The sequence below is a fragment of the Chelon labrosus genome (assembly GCF_963514085.1).
Source record: "Chelon labrosus genome assembly, chromosome: 7".
Classification (NCBI taxonomy): domain Eukaryota; kingdom Metazoa; phylum Chordata; class Actinopteri; order Mugiliformes; family Mugilidae; genus Chelon; species Chelon labrosus.
Window position 1 is genome coordinate 18168183 of NC_140343.1, and position 17758 is coordinate 18185940.

Below are 17758 nucleotides of genomic sequence, written 5' to 3' on the forward strand. Positions count from 1 at the left end.
GTTTAGGTTTTAATTGACCTTTTAATTACTAAAAGTTGCTCACAGTCTGTTGTGAACTGGGTGCATTGTGTCAGTGGCGTGGGCTTGTGTTGTTCAAAGCTCTGCTTTATTGATCTGACTGCATTACGACTCCCTTTAAAAAGAAAGGCCGGCTGATATTGGAAGGTGTAGTTGATCATTAACAAGCAGCTCCAATTTATTTTGCACTGTGATGCTGTCGGGCAGCACTTCACTTCGTTCTAGCACAGAATAGTGACTACCTGTATAATTAAGAGACAGCTTCAGAGCAACAAAACTTCAGACCTCAGTCATCCAGGTGAGTCTTTTTCTTATGGTTTCCCTTACACAAGTGCAGTTGCACTTTACAAAGTGACTCCAGATGATTACGGTTTGGGTAAATTCTTGTACAGAACGTGTTTTGATCCCAAGGAAAGTCATGCTTCCTCTGTACGATTTGTTAGAAATCTGCTGATCACATTTTAAACAAAAAACGTTTCAAATAACATGACATGTCTGTTTCAGTAAGTGCTCAATTTAAATGTAATATGGCAGCAACAGCCATAATGTGATCCTGAGTACGTAGTTTAATTTGAGCACTTGTATTATTGTTAACTTAATCTTTCAGTCTAGATGCATTTGACTTCTAAATGCAGGGCACGCTTTCAAATCATTAAGCAAACTGATATGGTCGGAGCATCAATATCTGTGACCCACAAACAGAAAATAACTCAGTCAGCCTTATCTCACAAATCAGCAGTTGCGCGTCGGTATCTCTTTACTGGCAGATATCTGAGTATTTAAGGTGTGTTTATCATTGTCATCATCTAATGTCACGTTGCAGACTGAAACGTCTCCCCTAATAAGATCCACCAGGTCAGGGTCACCCAGGATCATCCATATCTTTGGCGTTCTCCACAGAGCAGTCAACATATATGAGGTGCCACCAGGTGAGAGTTTCGTTTTATTATTAGAACAACAGAATCATTATTTATTTTAAATGGAGAGGCCTGTGTCCGTGAGGAAATATGTGTGCTTTTACTTGAGGGATTGCCTGGATCTAGAAAATTCAACATGCACACTGGCAGTATTCCTGTGAGAAGATGCTTTTATTAGAGTCACAGTCTGGTGGATAGAGTTACTGCCACACAAATGATACTAATCTCACTGTTTACATGTATGGTTATTATATAGTATACAGAATCAGGATGTGGTCTTAGGGATCCTGTGTTAAACATCCTGTGTCTTAACATTTGTCTCTACTCTTCAGGAATCTTCGCAGTCATGTCTGTCCACAAGCAGACAAGACTGGCACTGCCCAGTCTGCCTGCAGACGGCCAGATTCCCAGTCCAGACAAACTGTGGCCATTTGTTCTGTGGTACGAGATCACACACAAAAACACCCAAGCTGGCACCACATCAGTCTAGAGCTGTTCTTTTAGAAGCACGCATCTCTTCTCTCGGTCGTCCAAGAGGCCGGGTTCATTCATTTTTCATTCATGCTCACACTTGCTCCCCTGTTACATCATGTGTTAGCATCATGAGTTCATGCCATTCATTCAGGGATCGGTGTAGTGTGTGCTGCAGCCGTATGTCACAAGTTTTGGGGGCCGTCTGCTCCACTTTCAATAATTAACTGTTGCCATGGTTTCCTTAAATCTGCTTCTTGATAGTGAAGCAAGTCACCAAACACAAGTGGTTTACTTCACAGAGCTCTTTGTCGTTTAGAAACACAAAGAACTTGAGGTAATTTCATTTTATGATGAACACACGGTGCAGCAAGGAGAGGCGTATCTGCTACCTTCTAACGATAGAAAAGTATTTAAACCTTTTCAGGTCTGGTTTCGAAAACAACTGTTCATATTTTAGCTGTAATCAGAAATCCATGCCTCAGTTTATGTTTATGAAACAAATGCACCCCTGATATTTATCTAATACAGATTGCAAAGCTATTTCTGAAGTGTTAAAGGCTGTGTGTCGGATTTTGCAGCTCCCTGTATGATCACCTACTGGAGACATGGCTCGTGGCTGGACGCAGTCAGCTGTCCGCTGTGCAGACAGAAGGTACAGTATCAGTTTTTTTCTGTATACCGTGAACACGTTTTGCGTGTGGACACAGCGAAAAGATGTTTGTGACTTTGCAGGTCAGCGTTCTGTGCCATCTGTTTAGCGAGAGCCGATCAGACCAGCAGTCCAAGGAAGTTCTTGGGGAAATCACAGACTACAACAAGCGTTATTCTGGAGCCCCACGAAGGGTCAGTACCCGTTACAACTTCAGACGTAACATCAACACCTCAAATAACTGGAAGCACCGCCTGCTAAAAGTATCAGGGGGTTGCAAGTTTCTTTTTGCAGCCTTGAATGTAACATCAGATTAGAACAAAGGTTTAAGTTTGGCAACAAAATTAACAGTTATGCAACCTTAAAGACTTATTGTCCTCCTGAAACACTATTGCCAGACAAAGGAGGTATCTGGTTAACACCTCACAATGACACACCCAGGTGGCCTACTTTGGGTGTGTGTTTGCGTTTCTCTGAAATATGAACACAGCTGATTTCCCACATCTCCTTCACATACTCTTATATAAACTTAATGAAAGGGGGAGTCAAGTTGTGAGACTTTTGAATTTTGAGTCTGATGTCTATTTGTGTTTCTTCCCTTTTAAAGGAGCTATAGCACTCTGTCTTTACAAACATCTAAATAAAGGAATTTATCACAGGAATATCAAATGTCAACGTTCATATCTAAAACAATTTGGATGTTTTCATCTCTTATTTGTCCTCTATTTCTATCCTGCATGCTGACCCTTCCAGGTGACAGACTACCTATGCGACGCACCTCTACTTCTGCAGTTACTGGCTCGTGGCCTGGGCACCATGGGAGGACTTGTGTGGCTGTTTCTTTTCAGGGTGGCTCTGTGCTGTTTGGGGACCGTGGTGTCCATCTCCTCCCCTCCCCTGGACCCTGTGTCTTCGTCATCTAGTTCCACGGAAACGGACCCCTCTTTCTGCGGACTGCTGGGCGTCCTGGATGACCTGGTGGTGGTCATCCTGCTCATCATCTGCGTGATTAATATCAACCAGCATGTGGCGCCAGAGAGTGGACACTCTGAAAATGCTACATCCTCGCAGGGAGTAATTGGGAATTCACTGTAAATAGATGCTGCTGGAGTGTCAGAACAAGCAGTTTGACATGGACCTTTATTGGATTTCTTAATCCTGGATGTAGCTAGCTGGATTAGCAGATGTAAGAATATTGAAAAGTGTGCAGCATGCCACAGTCAAGATGAAGAAGAATGTGGACTTGGACTCCAGGCCTATTTGTCAAGTGTTTACAGAGCCAAGAGTGATATCTAAAAGACAAAGTTATGCAGTATGCTGGTTCAACTGTCATACAAATCCTCCAGTCCACTTGCCTTCTGTATTTTAATACAGTTTTAATTAATGTTGCTACTTTGTCTGAGCAAACTATCTAAAAGCTGTCAGTACTGTAGTATTGACACCCCTGTAAATACCTGATATTGTATGAATTAGTTTTTATGGTCAAAATAAAGAATATTTATTGTTTTTAGTTTCACACTCCACATTCTGTTTTAGTCATTTATTTATTAGCAAGTTCAGTTTCAACTGTTTCAGAGGAGCAACATTTTCACTGTCAGCTGAGTAGTGCAGTTTTGTAAACTATACAGTGAGTTAAATCTGTGGAATGTATCAAGTCATAGTTAAATCAACAGTTAGTAATAATGCATAAAGTAAAAGCACCACATTAGTATAAAGACACAATGTAAACAGGCCTTATAGTTTCAGTTGACATGACTTTGACAACACCTGTAGCATGTACACCTATTGCGACGCAGTGTTGCTGCACCAGGCAGCTGCGTTCTTGAACATGTGTAGCCAGGGTGAAGGTGTAAGAGAAGGCCTGAAGTCTCTCGGGGCCCAGGGCCACTGCCAGCCCAGAGTGCAACGCTCCGGGTGGGGCATCATGGCCAGGTGTCTTCCGTCCCTGGAGCAGAGCCCTGCAGTTCCCTGCGGGGAGCCGTTGGGGTTGAGGGGGTACTCTTCAGTGGGACAACCCTGGTCGTCAAGATAACGGAGGGGAGCGAGTCCTCCAGAAATAATTATGTCCTGGGAATGGGTGCTACGGAATTGCATCAGACCTGCAGAATGGAGAGAGGTGAGGGGAAAATCAATATCAAACACAGCTGTGGATGACATAACACACAGGCCAGTGACTTTTTAGTCAGCAGAAACAATCTTAGTTGCGCAAGTTAAAAACTTCCATACTGACCAACCTTTTCCTTCTCAGCTACAGTAAATGTAAGCCGGTGGATATTAGCAAAACTGGACCGCACACACACATTTATGAACATTTAAGAACTACTACATGATCTGATCTGATCTGGTCCTGACATTACCTTCTCCATGTGCAACCCAGACTCCCAGAGCAGAGCCCTCCATGCCTCTGAGCCAGATGGACGGGGACTCCTGGATCCCAACACTGACAAACCGTGACTCAAACCTGCCAGACTTATTATGGGTCAGCACCACTTCAGATTCTAGAGGGAAAATAATAAAAAAAAAAACATTAAAACGTATTTAGAAACTTCTTACATATATGTTTCTGCCACATTGTCCCGACTCGCAACTACAGTATATTCTTGCCCTTTTACAAGAAACACAAGTGCGATTCTCTTAGCCTTCTGCTCTTACCTGCTCCGTCCTCGCTCTCTCCCACCCAGCCCAGCAGGGCGAGCAGCTGACAGCCGTTGCACACACCCAGACTCACTGTGTCGTCTCGCTGCCGGAAGCGATCAAATTCAGCCTTGGCCTTGGGATTGTAGGCAACAGTAGCAGCCCAGCCTTCAAAGAACAAATATGGCATTACACAAGAAAAATAATGTCTCAGAGTAGCACATGGGTTTGTTGGTTTATTTGCCTTTAGCTGATCCCAGGACGTCTGCGTAGCTGAAGCCACCAACAAACACGACTGCTTTAAAAGGCTCCAGGGTCAGAGAGCCAGAGCACAGGTCCTGCATGGTGACATCCCAAACCTAAACACATGATGAAAGGATTAAAACCTGAATATAAACAACACAGTGTTGATCAACTATACAGTACAGTTCAAATCTTCAGTTCATAATGGTCTCATTAATGACCTCAAAGCCCGCCATATAGAGAGAAACAGACATCTCTCGATCTCCGTTACTGCCCTCCTCTCGGACCACGGCTACACGTGGCTGCCCTGCAGCTGAAAGGACAAATCATATCAGAGAAAAAAATTACCACCATTTAACAGACTAAACAGCTGAGAAAATAACAGGACATTAGACTTTACCCAATGTCTTGTTGGTTGACAAAACAATAGTTTGATAAATAGAATAATCTGATGGACAGATTAACTCATAATAAAATAGTCATTGGTGGCAGCACTACAACACACTATGTGACTGCTAATGGTATTGATCCTGTTCAGTCTTACAAATCTGGCTGATGCTTGGCGCTTCCAAAGGGTCAAAGGTCAGTTTGAAGTACGGCTGTGTCCTTCGAGCTAGCCCCTCCTCTTCCTGCTTAACACAGAGCTCATTGGTTTGGAGGCGCTCCAGTTGGAAACTGGTGTCCTCCCAAAGTCCTCTGAGGTTAGGCAACGGCTCTCTCAGCACCTCCTGCCCATCCACATGGACACTGACCTAGGAGACAAATTTGAGAATTACAGAATTAGAGGACAGCGGAGGACTGTAATAGACAAAAGAGAAAACGCTGAGGTCCATGTCTCACCACAGCATCCGGTCCGAAGCCGCTAACCCTGCCAATACGACGGCACTGCAAACCTGCGTCTGTGTATCTCTGGCACACGGTTTCCAAATCAGAGTGCGAAACCTCCAGAACCAAACCCAGCTCCTCGCTGAACAACAGCTCCAAGACTGCACAGACGACAGCAAAAACACGCCATGAGTTTATAATCACAGCTACACAGTTTATAACCTGTATGAGTGAACTGAAACAAAACCAAATAACACAGTAACTCGCTGACCTCCAGCTCCTTGTGATGACAACTCTATGACAATTCCACGGTTTCCTGCAAACGCCATCTCTAGCAGGCAGGAGATGAGGCCTCCATCACTGATGTCATGTCCTGCACTCAGCAGATGATCTGAGGGAACAGAAAACAATCTTCCATTTTCTATCAGACTGCATTAAACTGTAGAACCACTAGGGGGCTGTCTTAGCACAGATCAAAGCTGTATCTGTGGACTACAAAAATAAAAAATAAAAATAAAAAAGCAGAATAAAATTCGCCCACTGAGTCGCAGTACCGTACTACTTGCCTTGTGGCCTTGTGGCATGTAGTACTATTTCCTGCGAGCACAAACTGACCGTGTATAAGTTTCTGAGTGGTGTTGAAGCAAGCGGTCAATAGTTCTGGCTGGTCCAGGTCAGGGGAGCAGTCTCCCAGCTGGCTGTAGCACTGAGCCAGGGCAGAGCCTCCAAGACGATGACGGCCTGGACTGAGAGGAACCCACAACAACACGCCTGCAGACAGAGGACAAAAGGTCAGTGGCAGGCTGTCTGTTACTGAGGACGTGTGTAGTGAGGAGGATGAACAGAAAAATTCCGACGGACAAGGATATTTTCATTTCTGCAAACTTTCTTTCAAAAATATGAGTCATAGATATATTTTTGTTACTAATTATGATCAATCCCATTTGAGGCAGCATTTGCGTATGAGTTGGTGTGTGCATCATACCTTTGCCATCTGGATCCTCAAGATCAGGCGTCACAGTGGCCGTGATGTCAGGACACACAGCGTACGCCGAAATAACCAGAGCACCTGAAACAGAAGCAGAACAAACTTTAACAACACGCACACACTGCACACGCACATCCGTAAACGCATCCACACACCGACAGTTAGAGTACCTGGAGCTTTGACCGTCTCTTTCCCCACTCTTGCAGCCATACTCAGTGAGTCCTTGCCTCCATCAATGGCTACTCCCAGCTGACCCATGACCTCACACATGGCTTTGCAGGCCTCCCACAGGGCTGTCCCCTCACCAGGCAGCTTGGCAGCCCACATCCAGTTACCACTACACTTCACATCCTAAAATACACAACCAAGAAAACAAAACAAAGAGGTGATAATGTGCAAACTGGGCTAATTTAAACCAAGAAAAAATACAGACTACAGTGTTACAACCTCAGCAAGTACAGAATATGGTATCCATTTGAAAAGACCATTGTGTTTTTTTCTGTCTTTTTTTCATTTTGGGCTTGAACTCCTCACCTTCAGCGCTGTGACTCTGGCAAACACCAGATTGGTCAGAGCCTCTCCAACAGCCATGCGAGCCCCGGCTGCAGGACAGACCAGCCCTTTAATTGGCTGCTCCCCGATGGCTGTTGCTGCTCCCTCCAGGCTAAATGGTGACAGAGCAACAACAGCCACGTCAGCCAATGGGGTGTGAAGGGGGCCGACGCACTGTTGCTGGGCAACTAGCCCAGTCACAGACCGGTCCACCTGACGGAGGGGAGGGAGGGAGGGAGTGAAGACATGAAGAGTCACACAGTGTCTGCACAAATTTATGTCTAAAGACAGAGACCGTGTAAGACGGGGATGTAACACACACCTTGTTGGTCAGGTAGCGTTTTGACGCCACAGAGGGCAAACGTAAAACTCTGTCAAGAGCATCTTTGACTGTCAGTCCAGCAGGAAGAGTCAGTGGCTGATGGGTTGGGGCCAGACGCTCCATCTTAAACTCCTTCTGTGGCATCTTCCCCAGAACCCACTCCAGCTGCAGGTCGACAGGATGACGCCCCCCGTCTGCCTGTTCGCCACTGCCCCCCTCATCATCCACCAGCACAATCTGTGTGAGAAATGAAGAAGTGTGACAGCGTGACACTTGAGGTTGTTCAGCGACTACTGCTCATTAAAGTGTATCGACTGGTACAGTGGATGTGCTTTTATCGACTTGAGCCAGGCTGAAACGTGCCTTGCCGTCTCCTGTGATGTTCCCCACAAAGTCGACAGGACACTTCTCCCTCTGACACACCCTCTCCAGGAAGGACCTGTCTGATGGACGCAGCAGAAGGGCATTGCTCTCTTGATACTCTGCCCCCCACAGCTCCATCACACTCAATGTGGGGTCACCTTTCTACACAAAAAGACAAGATTCAACTAAGACACAAAATGCAGAATCAAAGACATATATCTCATGTGATAGAACAGAATTTACTTTTTTTAAAATGAAAACGATAAGCTGTGTTCATGCGCTCATTACCTTGAATCTACTGCAGTAGATCATAGCTCCCACTGGCTCACTGAGCTCCTTGAGCACATTACCTAATGATGAAAATAATGCACTATAATGTCTTAACTGTGGTTTCATTTCTAAGCTTTTACACAAAAATTCTACAATTTTGTACCATTTCCTCCTGCCCCCTGATCGTGTATGCTGCAGATTGGGTTCCCATTCTTTCTTTCCAGACACGCCCTGAGAGCCCGATTCATCTTCTGCTCCATCTCAGCATCTCCCCTCTGGACTGCCCCCAGATCTCTGTCGCTGGAGTTGTCCCCCTGGACCTACAAGCAGAAATGTCCTTAAATACTCAAAAACACCTGCGCTGGGTGAGGGCACTGTCAGTCTCAGTGTGATTTACTGTGGCGTCCATACTTGAACGGAAGAGGCCGCTCCTCCTCCCACGCCGATCCTGTACACCGGCCCTCCGATCTTCACCACCTCCATTCCTATTGACACAAGTGAAGCAGAGGAGCAGAGGGGCACTGTGAGTCATTGATCCGTAGACGTGTATGTGTAAATATAGCTTCTGGATCGATTACTCGTTTCACACACTGCATTACCAGGCTTTGCCTCTTCTTTCTTCACGTGCGTATCTTCAATAGAGCCGAGACCACCGCTGAACATGATCGGCTTAATCCACTCCCGCCGCTCTCCATTAGGTAGCCGCATGCCGAAGGAACGAGCAAAACCTAGGAGGGTGTAAAATTAAACAGCAGCGCTATAACGAGTGAGTCAAATAGTTGCCTTATAACAAAATGTTCCCTTTCCTTTGTTTCATTGTCTAAATAGAAAAAGCTGAGGTCTATGTCTCACCACAGCTTCTGGTCCAAAGCCAAAGGTCAATCATTTGTTTTTGGTAACCAAAGAGTCAAAAAAAAGATTGTTTTGTTTTCCTCTGCTAATATGAATGTAAGATGTGCATCCCTGTTTCACAGTATGTGTTGATCAGCTGTGCCATCTGCTTTGATGTTAAATTAAATGAATTAATTGTTAAATCATGAGCAGTGGTAGGTTTTCAAACCTGACAGGACAGGTTCTCCAAACTTGTTGCCGTAGTCCGACGCTCCATCACTGGCCTCGATGGCAACCTGCAGCGGGGGTGCGAAGCTGGAAGGATACTCCCATCCCTCTCCTTCAGACTCCCAGGGGAGAACGTAACCTGGAGAGGAGCCCATTGAGAAAAATCTATTTCTGCAAAGCACAGTCCAGGTCAGTTTTCTAACCCTGACCTCATCATTTTCTCATGTTCGGTGAGGTGTGCCTCAGGGTTTCATTTATGGGCCTTTTTTTTTTTTTTATTGTTCCTGTACAATTTGGTGTTTCTTCACCTCTATTCAACAAATACACCGAAGCACATGACAAATTGTGCCATGTGCTGGTTTCATGTGGGACATTTCAAGTGTATGTTTTTGTGTTTTGACAGGAATTTAAGTTTAAAGCGAAATACCACAGAATCAAATATTAACATGCAATATATCTTTGAAAATTTAGCTTTTTATACACTATATGCTTATCGCTTTCAATGCAACGGCCTCAATCACAGCTTGAGATCTCTTTATTACCTTTATATTGTTCTTTTGATTTACTTTGTGTGAAGGACTTTAGTGTCTTAGAAATTACCAACTTTCTAAAACACTAACACTTCACTAAATACTAATAATAAGGATTATTTTCATTAGTTTTACTACGGCAGTGCCCGCTTTCACAGCCACAGCTTAGGACACAATCCTCAGCAGTAAATCGTAGGGGCTCTGCCCAATTAGGCTTCGCCCACAGGCAGCCAAAGGCCAGCTAAGGATACAACTGAAACACGAGGACAACATACGCAAACAACTCTGATACACTCATAATAGCGAGATCATGCAACCCATTATCAAGGTTTACAGCGTCTGACCTGGTATGTGCAGGTTTCCGAAGCAGTATCCTGCGGTGCCAGCGATGACATGGCCTCCTTGTCCAGCACTCTGGACGTCTCTGATTCGACCTCCGGTCCCTGTGGTGGCACCACTGAACGGTGCAACACCTAAAAGGCCATTCAAATAAGACTATACCTTATTTTTTGACAAGCAGCTCATGAGCAAAAATGGGCATGAATGTTGTAAGCAAGCACACTTTTATTTATTTATTTCCTGACCAGTTGGGAAGTTGTGCGTCTCTGCAGTGAAGATGACATGTCGTAGAGAGCGCCGTGTCTCATACGGGCTTGCCTGGCACGGGTCTTTAGGATAAACAAATTCAAGATCCATGCCTTTGATTCCACTGGAGACACAAACACACATTTCACAGGAAGTCAGCGTGGCCAGAAACACATGCCGAGTCTGGTTGCTGCACAGTTTCCTCTACTACCTGCTGTTATCGCAGAACTTGATGACGTTGTTCTGGTTGCTGTGCCGCTGGGTGTCCATTATGAGGCTGAAAAGAGTCTCCTGCTGCTCCTGCCCTTCGATCACCATCCGCCCACGGAAGAACCAGTGACGGCTGTGCTCGCTGGGACACCAAGGGACAAAGAAAGGCGTTGGGGGAGAAAAAAAAAACATTAACTGCAGAGCTGAAAAACACACCCTGCTAATCTGATCTCTACAGACAACCCCTACCTGTTGGACTGGGCCAAGTCAAAACACTCCACACTGGTGGGGTTCCTTTTAATCCTCTGGAACAGCGATGTGTAGTAGTCCAGATCCCAGGAATCAAAGGCCAGACCTGTGTCAAGCACAGTGCACACACAACATTTTGTTTACAAAAAAAACAACCACGAGGCAGAAAGAGGAGAATGAACACCACACATGTACACTTTCTGTACGAGCAAAATGAGTCACAGAAACACTGTAAGTAGAGACCACGCACCCAGCAACTATCTTACACATCTAACTCTGGTTTGCACACAGACGCATTCACACAACTTTAACTGTTATTACATATTGATCATCAAACAGATCATACACACCACCCATAACAACCTTTTATTAAACACTATGTTTAACTGGGGAAATAAAACAGTGAGTGTAAAGTTATTGCATAGGAAATTTAAGCAGTTTAAATATATATCCCCTCAATTCACCAGTTTGTGGACACCGACAAACTACGCACTGAAATGATTCTCATCTATTTGAGCTGCTAGTGAATTTTAATGAAGCTGAACACGAGTATGCAAAACACGTTCTGCCACTGTGACCAGGGCCACTCTGAAACGTGTCCATGTATAGAGGAATAACAGACTTGGTACATCACTGTGGTTCATTAGGCAGAAAATAGACTGCTTGATTAGGCAAAGTCAAAATAATAAATGACAACAAATACCTGGTCCTTGGTGATCATTGTGATGGTTTGCAGGTTTTCATTATGTGGTGGGACGGTAGACTTAACGTGTTCAGGTTTGGGGTAATATGAAAATATGAAGACATCACTCTGGGCCTTGCTGCCCCTTTGATAAGCCCCGCCACCCCATGTTGCTGTTGCTACTTCACACAAACAAATGCAATATCCACTCCCACAGAAAAATGTAGCAGTCATAGTTAGCATTAAAACCGTGATTCTTTAAAATTATGAAAAACCTACAGCCGACGAGTTTGGTAACACTGGTGAAAAGACTAGTAACTTTTCCAGCGTCTGCCAAGGTTAGCACAGGTGCTAACATGTTAGCAAATGTTTCAGATTCACTCTTTCACACTATACTGACAAGAGTTTACACGGAGTCCTCTGTTTGGTGTCTCAGCCGACCAATCAGAAGGTAATCAAAGGGTGAACTGGGTTAGGACACGATTTTGAGATTATAGTTTCACCTTTGACCCCAGACTCAGCAGATTCAACTATTTTAATCACTGCAACGTAAAACACTGTCTTCAGCTAACAGATCGTCTTATCCGGTGTCTGACCTCCATTAAATAGACTGAGCCTTCATCTCTTTTTGGGTTTCATCACATTAGACGAGCACACACTTAACACACACATGCACGTGTAAGATAATCAGCAGCATCGTCTCTGTCCTGTGACTTTAACGAGCAGCTAAGTAATAATGTCACGCATCATGTGACATTATTACCTCCCCCAGCACACGCAGTGTACTCACAGATAGCTGCAAGACTGAAAAGAAGCATAAAGAGAGGAAGAGAGGAGAGACAAGTCACAGTACATTAAACGCAATGAGAGACTCAGTAAGAAAAGTAAAAGGAGAGAGGCAGAATAATAGAGCAGAAACAATAAAGGGGGGGAGGGGGGGGGTCTTACCCAGATCATCGTTTGCTTTCTCCAAGGCTGCGCGACCCTTTCCCAAGATGTCCACCTCAAACACCGACTGTGGTTTGGTTTCTACAGTGAAGGAGGTGATGGGATGTGGGTAGATACACTCTGTCATAGTGTCATACAGACACTCGGTCAGCTTCCTTACGTCTTCGTTGAGTTTGTTCACATTCTCTCCGTTCTTGGGCTGAAGAGGAGGCACAGAGATCACATTAAAAGGCAGGAAAATCAAGTGACATTCTTGAAACAGTGCTCTCCTAAAGGGTTTTCTTTAGATTAGATTACATTAGATTTATTTTATTTATCTCGTTGGAAATTCGGTGCCCAGCATCTTCATTGCATAGAAACCATGAATACATAATGCAGTGTAAAAAATCTACAGTATTGGCAGCAACGACCAAAGTAGAGTTGTTTCTCACCTTGATGAGAAACCTGCGAGACAGCTCCACTCGTGTGACGTTAGTGAGGCCGGCACTCTGGCAGATGGACACGGCGTTAGTGGACCAGGCGGTGGAGAAGTTCAACCTTAAAACGTAAAAGAAGAGCTGTTGGTATCTACCTTACGGCACATCATTACGGCTCATTAGGCAGAAAATGTATCACTCAATTAAGCAAAGACAGAATAATAAATGACAACAAATACCTGGTGCAGCTTTTCATTATGTGGTGGGAACTTATCATTTATATTTCCATATTATCTACCCCTGAACATCTGCCTACCTCAAAAGACTGTTTTCTGCAGAAGTATCTACTTTAGTATAGACAGATAGATAGATAGATAGATAGTATAGCCTTATGGCCTGAGGAACAAACGTCCCCCTCAACCTGTCTGTGGAGCAGGACAGAGACAGCAGCCTGTCACTGAATGAGCTTCTCTGCCTGACTATGGTGTCGTGTAGAGGGTGGTGGACATTGTTCATGATGTGTCCTTGCCTCTGCCACCATCCTTGCATCCATCAGTGTACCACTTTGAACATTTCGAATCCATAAATTCTCATTTCACCCTGCTCTGCAACACTTGGCTCTGACTAATATCTGCTATGTTCTCTCTTTTCAGAGAGTTTCAGGAGGTCAGAGCTGCGTGGCATTTTCGGTGAATGTTCATCAGGCATGAGGCACGGATAAACATTCACATCTTTGTTGGCAAGGATTAACCTTTAATATGTTGGACACTGAAGGATCTTTTCTTAATTTGTGAGGCAGCTGGATCCTTGCAAGATAGAAGACTAGACGATATGCTCGAGGCTGAACCTGAGTTTTTTGTTTTGGTGACCTGTAATCTGTCAGATTCCATTTGCAAACATAACTACTGCACTTTTATCATGGAATTCATTCCCAATACTTGACTTTGATGGTCAATATATTGAAAAGAAGCAGAAACCTCCAGGTCTGCAAAAAGGGGAGCCAGTGTGAAAGTGCCAAAAACTGCATTTTCTCCAGTGACCACTTGCTGGTTCCAAAAGAGTCAGCTCCCACATATTTCTCCCGGCTAAGGTTAGGCAAAGTCAAGCGCTGCCAAGATGGCAACTGCCGTAGCCACCCACACTGAGCTTTAAAACCGCTTATCATAAATGATGCCACAGACGGTTTATCCATCTATATGTACAATCAACAACTTAAACTACAAGTAGCACCTGGGTCCAATCTCCACCAGTGTCTCCCCACTGCCCTCTGTGAGGTTTGGTTTCTCAGACAGTGGCTCTGCCTGCAGCGGAGGACGAAACAACCAGAGGAGAACCTCCTTCTGTTCAGCACTGAGACTCTCACAGCCTGCAGCTGAGAAGAAATAATGAGACAAAATGGTTAAATGGACAACAGAAAATCCCCAAGGCTACACAAGGTGTCTTCATAGTGTTTTACTGTCAACAGCTTAAACATGTTAAATTAATGTCTTCATTATCAACTGACAAGATGTTATACACTCACCTGTCAGTTCCACGTTGTAGCACAGCTCAGTTGAGATTGACAGATGTGGGTAGAGCTTGGCTGCCCTCTGTAAGGCTCGCCCATTCAGAGCTTCGTTACTGTAGAACCGAACTACAGCCATGACTTGACAGAGAGACAGACAAACAAAGATAAATCAATCATAGCATCCTTTATCAATGATACCGATTTCCGTTCATCAACTATATTTTTCGGATTTATCACTCAGTCTGCAGCCAAATGTCAATACTGATGGTCAAAGAGAAGAAAGCTCCGTCACATCTTCTCACTGAGGCTGACCTTTGTCTCCAGTTCAGTCCATATCAAGACAACCCAGTAATTAGACTGCAGGACACTGAGCAAAGCCTGCAGCCGAGTATGGGTGTCTCAAATGGCAACATCCCTATGTTCAAGGTAATCGGTTGATGCAACATGCTGCAGATGTCTCATGATACAGCAACCTAATTTATTCTGAAATAAGACACAGCACTGTGGAAACGTATTAGACACTCTAGATCAGGCCTATTCAATCAGCAGCCCACGGGCCACATGCATCCCAGAACCAACCCCCGAGTGGCCCAGTCTGTGGTCCAGCCCACCTGATTTGAATTGAACTGAAGAAATTCGGAGGGCTAGTCGTTTACAGTCTTAACTCGTACACTGTTTCAGACCATGAATGCAAGACTCCGTGTAGCATCTGCGTCGTTTTGGAGCGTGGCTAGCGGTGCTGACCCAAGATACCGAATCTAAAATCTGTCATTTTCAACTCTGAAACGCAGAACTGACAATGAAAACCGTTGAATTAAACCTGGGCTGACAAATACTTATTTATTTTACCATCAAGTTCAAACTCCAACCCTATGTGTTTAATTTGCTGCTACTAAAAGATTTTTATTCTGTTAACTGCAGTTTGTGATGTGCCATGTTCAGATAGGACCAGAAACTAATGTTATTGCTACAGTTTTGTTTTGATATGCCTGGGTAAGATGTGACCAAAATCTGCATTTACAGAATTTTATTTAATTTTTTCCCATTCTATTTATTTTATTTTTATTTAAGTGAAAAAACATATTTCTACTACCCCAGGTTCTGTTCAATTACAGCTCCATTATTGTGTTTTCATGCACTTTTTGATGTGCCCTTGTCATGTTAACAAATTTAAAAGATAAGATAATCCTTTGTTTTATCCCACAGTGGATAAAATGCGCATATTTTTCATCACATTCCTCTGTGTTGGTTTGAAATTTGTCATTACCACCTGCTTACTGAGCGCCTAACATGTCTGGCCTGGCGATATGCCCAGCTGAATTTGGAATTGAACATCCCTGCTTTAGATGGTTTTGTTTTTATCCATCGTACAAGACCAACATTCAATTCTGCAGCTTGACGATGAAACCAAAAAAATGGAAAATATGAAACACAACAAAACCTATGGTTCCTTTAGTATTTAAAACCAGACCTTTTATATACGATTTGTATATGATAAACTATTTCTTATATTACATACATAGCACTTGTTTTGTTTAATATATTTAATGTGCTTTGACTTGCAGTATTTGCTTTTAACTTCCTCATTTTCTCTTACCAGTCTTTGTATGTGTGAGCATACGTAGCAGTAAATCGTGTTCTAAATGTGAAACAGCCTGAATATACAGAACAACTTTTGACTTAACAGGTGAACCACCTCAGATTGTTACAGAAGCATGATGTTTTATCACTACAGCTTAAACTGTACATGATCCGATGTAATGCAGTTTCACTCCATCCAAATTGCCCAGTCAGAAACAGCTGATTGACAAGGCTTAGATTTTAAACTGTGTTGATTTAATGGCTCATTCACTGCGTTGGAAACTTTTCAAACTCTGGACACAAGCAGTGAGCCTCCTGACAATTGCCTCACTGATTGTGTGCATACCGCAGGTCACACACTGCACGGTCAGGAGCTTTATGTTAGTCCTCATGGACCACATGGAGCAAACTACAAGCCCTTTCAGTAAGCACACACCTCCTTAAGAATACCGACTGTGTGAGGAGGCTGATTTAATCAATAAGGATATACACAGTAACACCAACACGGTGCATAAAACGTCTTAATAAGTCGTGAAAGTGACAATGGTGAAATATATTGCATATATAATACATTTACAGTATGCTAGCATGGAATTGGGACAATGTGTTGCTTTCCTCCGCTGCTGCGAGAAAACTATGAGGCTAAAATAATTAGCAGAAAGTTAGCTAACTTACGTGTTAGCAGCGTCAGTGATTGACTCTGTGTTGAGGATGAAAAACTGAGCTGCAGCTTTTCCCCGGAGTCCTGGAAGAACTTCTTCTGCCCTTGAGTGGACTGGAAGTGGTCTGGTTGGCGGAGGACTCACAGGACAGGATGGATGGACTCGTACACCCACGTGCGCGCCACTACAAATGTACGACGCATGCGCACATCACACTTCAGGAAGTTTTGATTGCTCCATCCTAATTTACCTGGAACTGGATTTGCAACGTATTTCTCGTCTAAACTCAACTTTATTGTGAATTTTGCACTATAGTTGTACTTACAGAATGAAATAATGTGTTGTCATTAAATACAGAGCTGTTTCTATATAGCTGAACTATTTCAGTTCAGGAGTTTCCAGTGTTTTAGAGCCAATATATTTACAGTTAGGCTTAAAGACCAAATAAATACAATGAACATGAGTATATCCACAAGGGTTTCTTTTCTTAGTAGAAGATGGTGGCTTTCAAACAGATTAGATAAATGATGTTTGAAATATTGAGAATGACTTAATTTCAGTACTTCTAATATTTCAAGGATTCTTTATTGTCATTTCAACACATGTTGGTACATGGGACGGAACGAAATTAGTTTCTCTGGTCCCGATTCAAGCCATAGCAAAAACAGTAAAAAGTATAAATATATAATAAAATTAGCTAACTAAGTATTGTACAAAAATAGCAAGAAGTGTATAAATATAGGCAGTAAAAAAAAAGTGTCAGCGCTGTAATAATTGGAGTTTAACTGCAATGAATGACACAGTATAATATCCAGTCCTGTACCATTGAGGTAGTGTGCAAGTGGAGTTAAAGTGACGTTGTGCAAAAACAACTGCAATCTATGCAGATGTGTCTGTGGGTGGTTGTTGTTCAACAGTCTCACAGCCTCCGGGAAGAAGCTGTTCCTCAGTCTGGTGGTCCTGCTAATGCTCCGTAGCCTCCTGCCTGAGGGGAGAGGGACAAACAGTACGTGTGCGGGGTGGGTGGGGTCTTTCCTCATGCAGGTGGCCCTTTTTCTGCATCTGGAGGTGTAA

The 17758-nt window shown here is 43.7% G+C and overlaps 2 protein-coding genes across 3 annotated transcripts; one reads left to right on the forward strand and one right to left on the reverse strand.

Moving 5' to 3' along the window:
- Window positions 1-1071: 1071 nt before the first annotated feature.
- On the forward strand, window positions 1072-3231 carry LOC311491173 (E3 ubiquitin-protein ligase RNF170; the record flags this gene model as incomplete). The annotated part of the gene is made up of 5 exons (XM_084549031.1): window positions 1072-1092; window positions 1268-1376; window positions 1988-2061; window positions 2142-2252; window positions 2812-3231. 5 exons carry the CDS (start codon window positions 1072-1074, stop codon window positions 3151-3153), a joined length of 657 nt encoding a protein of 218 aa, XP_084405157.1. The 3' UTR covers window positions 3154-3231.
- Window positions 3232-3551: 320 nt separating this feature from the next.
- Window positions 3552-17559, reverse strand: pfas (phosphoribosylformylglycinamidine synthase). Of its 2 annotated transcripts, none has more exons than XM_084548684.1 (28): window positions 16698-17559; window positions 14457-14579; window positions 14165-14300; window positions 12950-13055; window positions 12519-12717; window positions 10889-10994; window positions 10641-10781; window positions 10429-10553; window positions 10189-10317; window positions 9316-9453; window positions 8855-8983; window positions 8667-8740; window positions 8419-8575; window positions 8274-8335; window positions 7986-8147; window positions 7623-7859; window positions 7283-7513; window positions 6919-7099; window positions 6746-6829; window positions 6376-6531; window positions 6032-6151; window positions 5776-5921; window positions 5480-5687; window positions 5157-5248; window positions 4937-5051; window positions 4711-4860; window positions 4416-4556; window positions 3552-4157 (listed from the first exon to the last, which is right to left on the reverse strand). In XM_084548684.1, the coding sequence occupies exons 2-28, from the start codon at window positions 14575-14577 to the stop codon at window positions 3841-3843; spliced, it is 3963 nt and encodes a 1320-aa protein (XP_084404810.1). In that variant the 5' UTR covers window positions 14578-14579; window positions 16698-17559; the 3' UTR covers window positions 3552-3840. The 2 variants fall into 2 exon arrangements, with proteins under 2 accessions (XP_084404810.1, XP_084404809.1); XM_084548683.1 differs by having other exon boundaries at window positions 14165-14306.
- Between the last annotated feature and the right edge of the window lie 199 nt (window positions 17560-17758).

What these genes read in the sequence shown, in the direction of transcription:
- pfas (XM_084548683.1), bottom strand. Translation starts at nt 14,577, where the DNA reads ATGGCTGTAGTTCGGTTCTACAGTAACGAAGCTCTGAATGGGCGAGCC. An exon ending in TCAGGGGGCAGGAGGAAATG is followed by an intron (nt 8,336 to 8,418) that starts GTACAAAATTGT and finishes TTTCATCATTAG; the next exon opens with GTAATGTGCTCAAGGAGCTC. An exon ending in GCCAAGCATCAGCCAGATTT is followed by an intron (nt 5,249 to 5,479) that starts GTAAGACTGAAC and finishes TTGTCCTTTCAG; the next exon opens with CTGCAGGGCAGCCACGTGTA.